The following is a 12,639-nucleotide window of genomic DNA, read 5'->3' on the forward strand; positions in this document are numbered from 1 at the left end:
AAAGCCGGTGGCTATGGCGCCCATTGCATGCGTAAGTGTGAGTCATGTTTAAAGATGCAAGGGTTAAGATAAGCCTGAGCTGCTCAATCTGAAATTCAGATTTAGGCCTCATGCACACGGCCATCATGCGGCCGTTCCGTGCATTGGGGACCACAATTGCAGTCCCCAATGCACGGGAAATATCTGTGCAGCTGGCTGGACGCATTCAACTTGAATGGGTCCGTGGTCAGTCCGCACCGCAAAAAAAATATGACATGTCATATTTTTTTGCTGTGCAGAACAACTGAAAGAAACACCACGGAAGCACTCTGTAGTGCTTCCGGTGTTCCGTTCCGTGACTCCGTTCCGCATCTCTGAAATTGCGGACTCATTCAAGTGAATGGGTCCACATTCGTGATCCGTGGATTGCAGACCCGCCGTTTGAGGGCCGCAATACGGCCACGGCTTCCCAACGGCCGTGTGCATGCGGCCTTAAACAGATATAAAAAGAAGGAAGGAAAGAATGTTCCAACCATTCAATTGGGCAACAAAGCCTCCTAGAGGACCCTCTTCCAGGAAGCAGTGATCTTTAGGGAATTACAGAGACATAGCATAAACAAGCTAAAAAACTCATTCCTAGCTGCTGAGTGTGCAAAATGGAAAGTACAAATTGGCGAAATTTTTATAAATACATATTATAACTACTATAATACTGCCCCATGTGTACAAGAATATAATTACTATCATACTGCTCCTATGTACAAGAATATATCTACTATAATACTGCTCCTATATACAAGAATATAACTACTATAATACTGCTCCTATGTACAAGAATATAACTACTATAATACTGCTCCTATGTACAAGAATATAACTACTATAATACTGCTCCTATGTACAAGAATATAACTACTATAATACTGCTCCTATGTACAAGTAAATAACTACTATAATACTACCTCCTATGTACAAGAATATAACTACTATAATACTGCTCCTATGTATAAGAATATAACTACTATAATACTGCTCCTATGTACAAGAATATAACTACTATAATACTGCTCCTATGAGCAAGAATATAACTACTATAATACTGCTTCCTATGTACAAGAATATAACTACTATAATACTGCCTCCTATGTACAAGAATATAACTACTATAATACTGCCTCCTATGTACAAGAATATAACTACTATAATACTGCTCCTATGTACAAGAATATAACTACTATAATACTGCTCCTATGTAAAAGAATATAACTACTATAATACTGCTCCTATGTACAAGAATATAACTACTATAATACTGCTCCTATGTACAAGAATATAACTACTATAATACTGCTCCTATGTACAAGAATATAACTACTATAATACTGCTCCTATGTACAAGAATATAACTACTATAATACTGCCTCCTATGTACAAGAATATAACTACTATAATACTGCTCCTATGTACAAGAATATAACTACTATAATGCTGCTCCTATGTACAAGAATATAACTACTATAATACTGCTCCTATGTACAAGAATATAACTACTATAATACTGCTCCTATGTACAAGAATATAACTACTATAATACTGCTCCTATGTACAAGAATATAACCACTATAATACTGCTCCTATGTACAAGACTATAACTACTATAATACTGCTCCTATGTACAAGAATATAACTGCTATAATACTGCTCCTATGTACAAGACTATAACTACTATAATACTGCCTCCTATGTACAAGAATATAACTACTATAATACTGCTCCTATGTACAAGAATATAACTACTATGGGGGCGGAGCTTGACCTTGAAGCTGAATGGCAGCAGCTTCCTGAGCTCCTCACTTCTGCTGGTGATTAAACCCCTTCATCTGCTATAAAACTGCTCACTAATGGGGAAACCAAGCAAAGACCGACCCAGGGAACAACTTGAGCTGACACCCGCTCGGTCGAAGCAGCCTGATATGGAGCAGTACCTCACAAAGCAGGCAAAGCTGCGTCCCGCCGAGAGCTCCAAAATGGCGCCGCGAGCGCCGCAGCCATCAGACGCTGAAGACCCGTCTGAAGCGGGAAGCGCATCGGAGGCATCGGTATGCAGACTGCCGCGGAGGCGTTCAAACCTGTCTAAGGAAGTTCTTAAGGAGCTTCTGGATGCGGCTCTGGCTCCCCTGAAGAGGGATCTAGAGGATATTAAAGAAGACCTCCGGGGCCTAGGTCATAGAGTGGTGGCGCTGGAAGCCTCACAAGAAGCGATCCTCCTGCACGAGGGAAAGACCTGTCAGGCTCTACAGGCGCACCGGGACATGCTTAATGAAGCCTTACTCCGGATAGAGGACCAGGAGAACCGGAGCAGACGCCGGAACCTGAGAATCAGAGGCCTGCCGGAATCCATTGCGCATGAGGCCCTCCGCAAGGTAGCGTCTGAAATTTTCGCCCAGCTACTAGGCCCAGACCGGGCTGCCACGGTGGTGGTGGAACGCATCCACCGCGCACTGCGGCCAAAGCCAAAGCCATCTGACCCACCACGCGATGTGATCTGCGGTCTGCTGAGTTATGTGGACACAGCGGACATACTTCGATCCGGCAGAGAAGCTGAAGACCTGAGGTATGCAGACTCCGCCATATTGTTCTTTCAAGATCTAGCGCCCACCACGCTGGCAAAGCGGCGCATACTCAAGCCACTACTAGAGGCCTTAAAGGCATCCGCCACACAGTTCCGGTGGCTATACCCATTTGGCCTGGCCATTTTGAAGAATGGCAGGCAGCTCACGGTCCGTACACCGGCGGATCTGAAGACCATCTGGGGTCCGCTGGGCCTGACGCCCATTGATGTCCCGTCATGGATGCCCGCCGACCAAGGGGATCCCTTACCTGCCCCTCCGAGCGTCGAGACTTGGTCAGAAGTCTCCCCAGGCAAAGCGGAGAGAAGCAAGAAAAGCCGCCGAGACACCTGAGCTGCACACCTTAGCCTCCTGCTGCCTGCATAAGGCTCTTCATCTTCCCTAGTACAGCGGATGCGGCTGTGCAGCATAATGCCGGGTTGTATGCCCCTGTCTCCAGATCTTGCGATCGTTCCCGAATGGAGAAGTATTGTTCTGAATTATGGACGCTATCCTGCTTTGCGGTCCATAGTGGCCTAGTTCATTGGCTGAAGACCACAGTTGACTGTGTGGCCCAACGTCCACTTGAACCCGTGTGGCCATGTCCTGGTTCGGACGGTTTTGTGGCTATGTTTTCTTCTACCCCAGTTAGTTCACTTATGGGGTTTCACCAGCTCCTCATCACATGAGGTTCACCCCCCTCCTGACAGCCTCTCAGCGGCTTTCAGTTGTCCCATGGAAGCCCCCCTCTGATGTTAGATCCCGGCTTACTGCCACAATGAGAAAGGGTCTAGCCTGCATCAGATGTCTCATGGGACTCCCACAATGCGAGCTTGATCGCTCAGTTCAGATGTTTGTTTATCTGTCTTTAATTTGCTTTATTACCCGTTTGTTGTCTTCCCCTGTCTGTCCGTCTGTCTTTTTTCCTTTTGTCCTCCTTCCATGCTCTATCACGTTTTATTGTGTACTTGCATTATATGTTTCTCAGGTGGCATATGCTCTTCTCCCACTTTATACCAGGTTGTCATGACTTCCTTTGTCGTATCCTCACTGAACGCTCGGGGTCTGAACGAGCCATGTAAGAGATCTCAGGTACTGTCACTTTTGCATAAAGATAAAACTTCTATAGCTTACTTGCAGGAAACACATTTTAAAACCGGGAAGGTCCCAAAACTGTCTACTGCAAAATTCTCCCAGTGGTTTCACAGCACCCATTCCTCGGCTAGCAGAGGGGTCAGCGTTGCAGTGCACAAAAATCTTCCGTTTCAGCTTGCGGCGCACTTAACGGATCCTGAGGGGCGGTTTCTGTTCCTAAAGGGCCTGATTGCTGGCACCTCTGTTACCCTGGCGAATGTTTATGCCCCTAATAGGGGTCAGGTCCCATGGCTCGTTCAGACCCTCAAGCAGCTGAGTGCCTTTAAAGAGGGAATGCTTATTTTGGGGGGGGATTTTAATGTGGCCCTTGAACCGTCTCTAGACTCGTCTGCAGGCAGGTCATCCATTACGCACAGACTCTTGAGGCGTCTCAAGATTTCTTTGAGGAGACTGGGGGTAATGGATGTGTGGCGCACATTGAATCCCTCTGGAAGGGATTATTCCTTCTATTCTCATGCCAAAGCATCGTACCATAGGATTGACTACCTTTTTCTCTCATCAGTTAATGCCTCACTTGTTTCTGGTGCTAAAATTGGGAACATTGTATTATCTGATCATGCGCCAATCTCCATGACCTTATCTCTGACCGACCTCCCAAAGAAAGACTGGACATGGCGACTGAATGACACTCTTATCCAGGATCCTGATAGTGTTTCCAAATTGTCAGCTTTACTGGTGGAGTTTTTCAAGATAAATGCATCTGGCCCATCTGCCCCAGCTATCCCCATTATTTGGGAGACACACAAGGCTGTGATTAGGGGTGAGCTGATTGCACTTGGCTCTCATATCAGGAAAAAGCGTTCCCAGGCCCAAAACCTGTTAGTGTCCCGTATTTCGGCCCTTGAACTTTCACACAAGCAGTCCCAGGCCTCCCAAGTAGCTGCTGAATTATATGAAGCCAGGAATGATTTAAAGAATCTTTTAAATGTCACCTCTGCCAAATTACTGTTTAGAGCGAAGTTTAAAGCCTACGCCCATGGTGACAAAGGAAATAAGCTAATGACAGCGCTTAGTAAGAAGCAGCAGACAGACTCCTTTATTCCTGCCATTAAGGACGCAGCGGGTATCACACGTAAAACCACACCTGAGATAGCGAAGGCTTTTTGCGCCTTTTACTCCGGTTTATATAATTTACCCCCTCCGAACCAAGCAACTCCTGATATGATTGCCAAGGCATCAGATGCTTTCCTTAGCTCGATTAACCTCCCATCACTGAACCCCTCTCAGATCTCCCAACTCACCTCCCCGATTACAGATGAAGAGATATTGAAAGTCTTATCTTCTATCCCATCTGGTAAAAGTCCCGGCCCCGATGGCCTAAATATTGCATACTATAAAACCTTTAAAGACACACTCCTTCCATACTTTAACTCTTTATGCAACTATTTACTACAGGGTGGTTCTTTGCCCTCTCAATCCCTGATGGCCCATGTGACCATTCTCCCTAAAGAGAATAAAGACCCCCTTGAATGCGGCAGTTACAGACCTATTTCATTATTGAATGTGGATGTCAAATGGTGGGCGAAAATACTGGCCCAGCGTCTCCAGCAGATACTCCCAGATATAATCTATGGTGAGCAGGTTGGCTTTGTCCCTGGCAGACGGGGCACAGAGAACACCATCCGTCTATTGCATCTGATGTCTTGGGCGAGAGCTAAGGCGGTGCCGGTAGCGTTATTGAGCACTGATGCGGAAAAAGCTTTTGACAGGGTGAGCTGGCCCTTCATGTCTAAAACTATGTCCAAATTTGGAATACCGGAGCAATTTATTTCTGCTGTGTTCTCACTATATTTGGCCCCCTCTGCCAGGGTCAAAGTCAACGGGACCCTTTCCCCATCATTTGGCATCACAAATGGCACACGCCAGGGATGCCCACTCTCTCCGGCACTATTTGTAATGGTGATGGAGACACTCTTAAGCAAAATTCGCCAATCATCTGGGATTGAGGGACTCACCATAGGATCTCAGAGACACCTGACTGCTGCCTTTGCGGACGATCTACTGGTGATGACCTCAAACCCTAAGACGTCTTTCCCCAAATTGCTTGCTATTTTTGAAGAGTTTGGCTTTGTTTCCAATTTTAAGATTAATTACTCCAAATCCATGGCCCTTAATATTTCCTGCCCTGCTGGTGTGGTGCAACACCTGAAAAACTCCACCCCCTTCAAGTGGGCCCCGAAAGAAATACCATTTCTTGGCATCCGTGTTACAGCGGATCCCAAAGAGCTGTTCCCGTCTAATTACCTGCATTTACTGAAGTCTGTCAGGACACAATTACAATCCTTAAACATGCCATTTATCTCCTGGATAGGAAGGAAAAATTACTTGAAAACGTATATAATTCCTAGATTTCTGTACCTCATACAGACATTACCTATATGGATCCCGCAGTCCTACTTCATAGAGGTTCGCCGGATGTTGTCCCTCTTTCTTTGGAGAGGTCGGTCCCCTAGAATAGCCTATGCCATTCTGACTAGGGAGAGGAGGTTTGGGGGATTTGGGCTACCTGATATTCACGGGTACTACAAAGCAAATCTTATGTGTAGAGGTTTGGGCCTCCTTTCAGACCGCTCTGAAAATATTTGTTCACGCTTGGAACGAGCTTTACTTACAGACCGTGAAAGGTTAATACTGTGGGGTGTTCGCTCATGTCCCCCCACGGCCTCTAAATTGCCATTATTGTGGAGAGGGGTGCTACTCACCTGGTCCATGTTGTATGGCTCCAAGACACTTAACTTCCCCAGCCCTGACCTTCCGCTACATCTCCTGCAGTCCTTTATCAATCCTAAGATATCGAATGCCACGGGAGTATGGGCTTTGCTCAGAAATCACACTTTACAGGAGGTGGTGTCCGCAGGGGGAGGGCTGGATTGGGAGGGGATACTTGGATTGCCTAGGGTCAAATCAATTGCATTTCTTCATCTTCATAGCTTTAGGAGAGATATTAAGCTTTTGAAGTTGCAGACCTCTCACCTTACTTCACCCACCTGGCTGGAGCGGAGGCTGAGGTCCGCTCGACCCTCCAGCAGACCCTTCTCAGTGATGTATAAAGAATTACTATCCTCTGCGTATTCTGAACCCCACTTTATAGGCTCCTGGGAAACAGAACTATCCCTAACACTGTCTGACCCAGAGAAAGCCTTTGTACTGACCCATTCACACGGCTTTAGCCGTTGCATTAAAATTCAGGAGAACTCGTATAAGTTGCTAACCCGCTGGTATAAAACACCGGAGTTCCTTCATAGACTTAATCCGGAGATTCCTGAGGTCTGCTGGAGGTGTGGAGCGGGCATCGGCTCTCTTTCGCACATATGGTGGAGCTGCCCCAATATTCGCCCCTATTGGAGACAAATAGAAAAAGAATTGAACAAGATTTGTTCTACCTCCATTGTCTTGGATCACAAGTTGATCTTACTCTGGTGCCCAAACACGTCGTTCACCCCAACTAAGTCAGATTTGCCTACTATACTTATTACAGCGGCCAAGCTCTTAATCCCCCTTCTGTGGCGACAAACCGAACCTCCTACTGTTATGAGGTGGATGGGAAAGATAGATCAGCTATATAGGTTTGAGGAGCTGGCCCATTGGGAGTCACATACACGGGTGAAGTTTCTGAAAACATGGAGCCCCTGGGAAAACTTTAAACATCCTGCTGGTTAGAGCATAACACCCCCCCCCCCCCCACCCCTTTCCCCCTCTTTCCCCTTGTTTGTCTCCCAGTCCTTTTCATTTTCATTTGTTCTGACTTCTATCTGTTGTGATATCTGGATTACGGTCCATGTGTTTACTTTTTGAAGAGGTCTTTGATTATCTCTGCTTGGAGCAGATTGCTGAAAGTGCCTGGAAAATTGTACTCTACTTCTGCCGTTATTGAAGCTCCATGTATGTGTATTGATGTAAAAAAAAAGGATCTTGTATCAGTACATTTCTGTTTGCACATGGTATGACCAATAAAAAGAGATTTGGTTAAGAATATAACTACTATAATACTGCTCCTATGTACAAGAATATAACTACTATAATACTGCCTCCTATGTACAAGAATATAACTACTATAATACTGCTCCTATGTACAAGAATATAACTACTATAATACTGCTCCTATGTACAGGAATATAACTACTATAATACTGCCCCTATGTACAAGAATATAACTACTATAATGCTGCTCCTATGTAAAAGAATATAACTACTATAATACTGCTCCTATGTACAAAAATATAACTTCTCCCTTATGTATGAGATTTCATCTAAGGTATGTTCTACATTTTAGTTACTGGAAATTATGTTATCCTCAAAAAATATGTTGTCGTTTAGCCTGAAACTCTGTGTTCATAGCTTTCGTCAGTGTACGCTCGTCAGATCTCTCTAGTTGTAGTTTTATTTCGGACGCCTCTCGCCATGTTTGCTGTGCTGCTGCCGGAACTTCCACCCGCCCCCATTATAGTCAATGGGGCTGGAGCAGACCTCCGGAGGCACACGTGCACTATCGGCAGCACGGATCCGGCAGGCTGTTCACCCGCCGTAACAGCCTGCTGAAGAAGGCTGCCCCTAGTGTGAAAGTAGCCTAAGAACAGCAGCAGTATAAAGTTATAAGGCGCAAATAAGGAAAACCACAGAGCAGTATTTGGAGAATTGGACTTGTCAATGATTTCGGTCTAGATGACCTTGGGAAAGCAACATTGTTTGATACAAAGAGAGGCGTTCATGCTTGACTGGTCTGGGATACTCATACTAGTTAATATGTCCCATGCAAAATACACAGCAGTAACGGTATTTATAGAGTCAGCAGAGCTGAATGTGTCAGTCATCTGTTCCTTTTTGACACCGTGGCACTAAAGCTAACTGAAACTAATTTTTCTCTAGTCACAGAGATAAATACATCACAATAGGCAAAAGGAGTAAAGTCAGCTCTGCTACATTGGTAAACTCATATCTCGCTGCATATGGTCACTACATCTCTCTTTCTATCTAACTCACATTTAATATCTATCTGTCTATATATCATGGGCGTAACTACCATGGTATAGTAGCTGCTATGCGGGAGCCCATATCCACTGAAACATATGGTACAGTCAGTAATGAAGCGTATGTTAGGTGACGTGCAGATCCATTATATGTTTTACTATGGAGCCCCATTGTTACCCTACTGTGTGCCTGACCCCTTCTCTATGACATCACTATTGCACTATTCCTGTTGCATTAAACATCCATATGTCATCACTACATGCTTATTTTCTGAGCTGTGGGAAGAAGGTTCATGGTGATATTTCTGCAATGTATCATTACTGAGTAGAATGTTCCTGTAGTGAGACATCAGTGTGCACAGTGTCCTGCCAGTATCACATCACTGTGAGCACTATCTCTGTGCTGTGACATTGCTGTGTGCATTAGGGAGAACATTTAGGAGCCTTTCTGTACCTACTGGTGGACCTATACCAAGGTTAGCTATGAGGCCCCATGGTTACGCCCCTGCTATCTGCCTGTCTATTTATCTCTCATATCTAACTATCTATCTAATTTACCTGATATCTATCTATAATAATAAAATGTATTTATATATAGTGCCATCATATTCTGCAGTGCTTTACAGTTCAGAAGGTGAGGATCTGCTCACAAGAGCTTACAATCTATGAGGAAATGGGCGTGACGTAAAAGGGAAAAATGATTATTTTCTAAAGTGGTCTGTATATATCTACATCTATCTCATATCTATCTATCTATATCTCATATCTATCTATCTATCTAACTAACATTTTTCTACTCATATCTATCATCTCTGAGTCTATGTATGTATATCTTATGTATCTGTCTATCTATCTATCTATCTATCTATCTATCTCAGTGATGGCGAACCTGTGGCACGGGTGCCAGAGGCGGCACTCAGAGCCCTCTCTGTGGGCACCCGAACCCTGATAAAAGTCTATGGTGTACCAATATGCCTTAGACTTTTCCTGCCATTCATCAGCGCAGGGCGCACTATGAACAGCGCAGGCAGTGCACGGAATGTAGGCAGGCTGTTATAGCTAAATGATAAAGTATATTGAAGATATACTATATTGGACTGTGGTATTCAGGGTAAATTGCCATGTCGGCACTTTGCGATAAATAAGTGGGTTTTGGGTTGCAGTTTGGGCACTCGGTCTCTAAAAGGTTTCCCATCACTGATCTATCTCATATCTATCTATTCAATTCAATAAAGCTTTATTGGCACGTCCAAGTAAAACATTTAGCATTGCCAAAGCAAAATAAATACTAGGTATTGTGGAGGGGGGTTTGATGTGGGAATTAAAGGGGGTGGATGTTGGGTTAAAGGGGCAGTATGGGGGTATAATAGTCCATGGTGTCTCATCTTCCTCTCAGTTGGTGACAGGTGGAGACATATTGGGCAGCGATCTCCACAGTGGACTCCTCTTCCCCCAGTAGGATGTGGCGTTTCCTCTGCTCATCTGTGAAGGTGAAATCCGGGATGTGAGCGGAGAGTCTCTGGAAGTAAGTAGCCCTCACAGGTAAGTATTTGCTACAGTGTAGCAGGAAGTGGGCCTCACCCTCCAGGGCCCCCTGCACACAGTGCTGGCACAGTCTGCTCTCCCGCGGCTTGTATGTCTGCCTGTGCCGCCCCGTCTTCATCTCCAGGCTGTGGGCGCTCAGTCTGTACAGGCTCAGGGTCTGTCTGTGTTTGGGGTGGTGTATCCTCTCCAGGTAGGGGGCGCCATGGTGTAGTCCTTTTGCAGTGATTTGTATATGGTAGGTTTCTGGGAGGTGTTTATTTCACTTCTCCATTCCTCTATGAATCGCTCTTTGCAGCTCTCTATGACCCCCTTTATTTGTGCTTTGTTCAGGGCATGTTGGGGGTTTTGGCTGGGCCGACAGCTGGCACTCAGTTGGAGGGCGCAGGGTTTGCTCTGGGCCCTGTGGCTCAGCCAGGCTTGGTGGTGGTAAGAGCCGGGGCTGCTGTCCTGTAAGTATCTATCTCATATTTATCTATCTCATATCTATCTATTATCTATCTCATATCTATTATCTATCTCATATCTATCTATCTGCAGTAGATGTAATAGTATCCCTGCAGTGTTCTGGGGGTGATGCTTTTTACATAGTGTCATACTGTATCAGCCATATCTAGAACCTCATTAATAAAACATATCTTATAAGTCAATACATCCCCCCCCCCCCCCTCCTTCCCGCTCAGGATAAGTCTGCTGAATGCATTATCTTACCAGTGTTGGATCGGATGTTCTGTCTCAAGAAATCACCACTGGACAGATGCTGCAGCCCGAAGTTCTTGGCGATTCTCTGGCACACGGTCCCTTTGCCAGATCCCGGGGGTCCTAGAATGACAGCTCTCAAAAGTTTGGACGCCATCAGAAGGAGTGTTTGTATGTCTGGAAACCCAACTCCGATGAGGATCTGTAAAAGAACCAATCGGGAAAAAATATTTGGTTACAGCCTCCTGCACTGTGCCAGCCCCTCTGAGGATGCCAAAGAAAACCTAAATGAAGTTAACCCCTTCCACCCCAAATTAAAGTGACATGACCTATATAAACCATTTGCAATGTAAAAAGAACCAGTGCACTGATCTGCAACCTTTTACTCTCTGGCTGTTGTGATACTACAACTCCTAGCATGCATGACCTAATAGCTGTGTGTAACCTGTGGCTCCCCAGCTGTTGTGACACTACAACTCCCAGCATCCTCAAATCTCCATCTGTTGTGAAACATGCAAGGTCGTAGGTTGCAGATCACCAGTCTGCAACTTTAGACACATATATTTTTTTTAAAGCAACGTGACACTTTAAATTCAATTGATCTGGAACTACAGCTGGACACAGACATCAAGACGCTCCTTTCCACTAGAAGGGGCATTCTATTATCTTTAAAATCTTTAAAATATAAAAAAAAAAAAAAAAAAGAAGAAGATACAACTGGTGCTGTTGCAACAAAGACAATAACTGCATGAACTAATAGAGTGAATGTCCTGGCGCCACCTTAAGGAGCAGTGGGTGCCCTTCCTTTTGCACTTTGCAGCTTTGGTTGACAGGCAGAGAAGATCAGGCTGTGCTGCTCACAACATCCTGGTTTCTGCAATTTGCAAAGTCCCAACTCACCTCCTGGGTTCCTCTATATCCTGCAATATGGCGAGTAAGCAGCAGGAAGAATTCCTACATTACATGTTCCACGTCCAGGCTGGGAACCTTTAAGGGAGAGGATTGTCTGTGGCACAGGAGTGACACGACGCCCAGCACAGGCTGCTCCCTCACACATCAGCAGCAAAGAATTCTGCACAATTCATTCTGGAGACTCAGCCGCACAGCCTTCTGGGAAATGTAGTCTCATTGCCTCTCACAAAAACATACTACGGTACAAGCATAAACTACAGCTCTTTGCTGCCACCTGGAGGACCATGTTTAAAAAGCTGGACTAGATTTTGGATACAATTTAATTTTAAAAAGGAAAAATAAAAGGAAGTAGAATCATTGTATCATGAAAAGTCCTGAAACTTTCTAATATATTCAGTATTTTAATTCTTCCCCATTTTCTGCTGGCTGTCATTGAACAGGAACTGTTTCTTTTTTGTCCAGAGGCTGTAAATCTGTACTGACCTAAAACTTTTCAGAGATGAGAGTTTGTTGCAATTGTATCCAGTGTCGACAATCCTCTGTGAGGCCTCATGCACACTGCCGTGTTTCACGGCCGTGTGCGGGCCGTGGAACCGCGGCCTGGATCCCTCCTGAGAGCAGGAGCGCACGGCGTCACTGGTTGCTATGACGCCGTGCGCTCCCTGCTGCCGCCGCAATACAGTGATACACTGGTATGATCTATACCAGTGTATTACTGTACTGTGCCGGCAGCAGGGAGCGCACGGCGTCATAGCAACCAGTGACGCCGTGCGCTC

The 12,639-nt window shown here is 45.2% G+C and overlaps 1 protein-coding gene across 2 annotated transcripts in view; it reads right to left on the reverse strand.

The window, feature by feature from the left end:
* AK4 (adenylate kinase 4) overlaps window positions 1–12,021 on the reverse strand; it is a 59,494-nt gene extending 47,473 nt beyond the window's left edge. Inside the window, exons 1-3 of one of the 2 annotated variants that reach the window (XM_044300375.1) lie at window positions 11,852–12,021; window positions 10,964–11,153; window positions 6,956–7,081 (exon numbers count right to left, since the gene is read on the reverse strand). In XM_044300375.1, the coding sequence (XP_044156310.1) occupies window positions 6,956–7,081; window positions 10,964–11,108 (271 nt within the window). In that variant the 5' untranslated portion in view covers window positions 11,109–11,153; window positions 11,852–12,021. The remainder of the gene's footprint in view (window positions 1–6,955; window positions 7,082–10,963; window positions 11,154–11,851) is intronic. The other variant, XM_044300376.1, reaches the window with a different exon arrangement.
* Between the last annotated feature and the right edge of the window lie 618 nt (window positions 12,022–12,639).

This window comes from Bufo gargarizans, chromosome 7 (genome assembly GCF_014858855.1).
Source record: "Bufo gargarizans isolate SCDJY-AF-19 chromosome 7, ASM1485885v1, whole genome shotgun sequence".
Classification (NCBI taxonomy): Eukaryota; Metazoa; Chordata; class Amphibia; order Anura; family Bufonidae; genus Bufo; species Bufo gargarizans.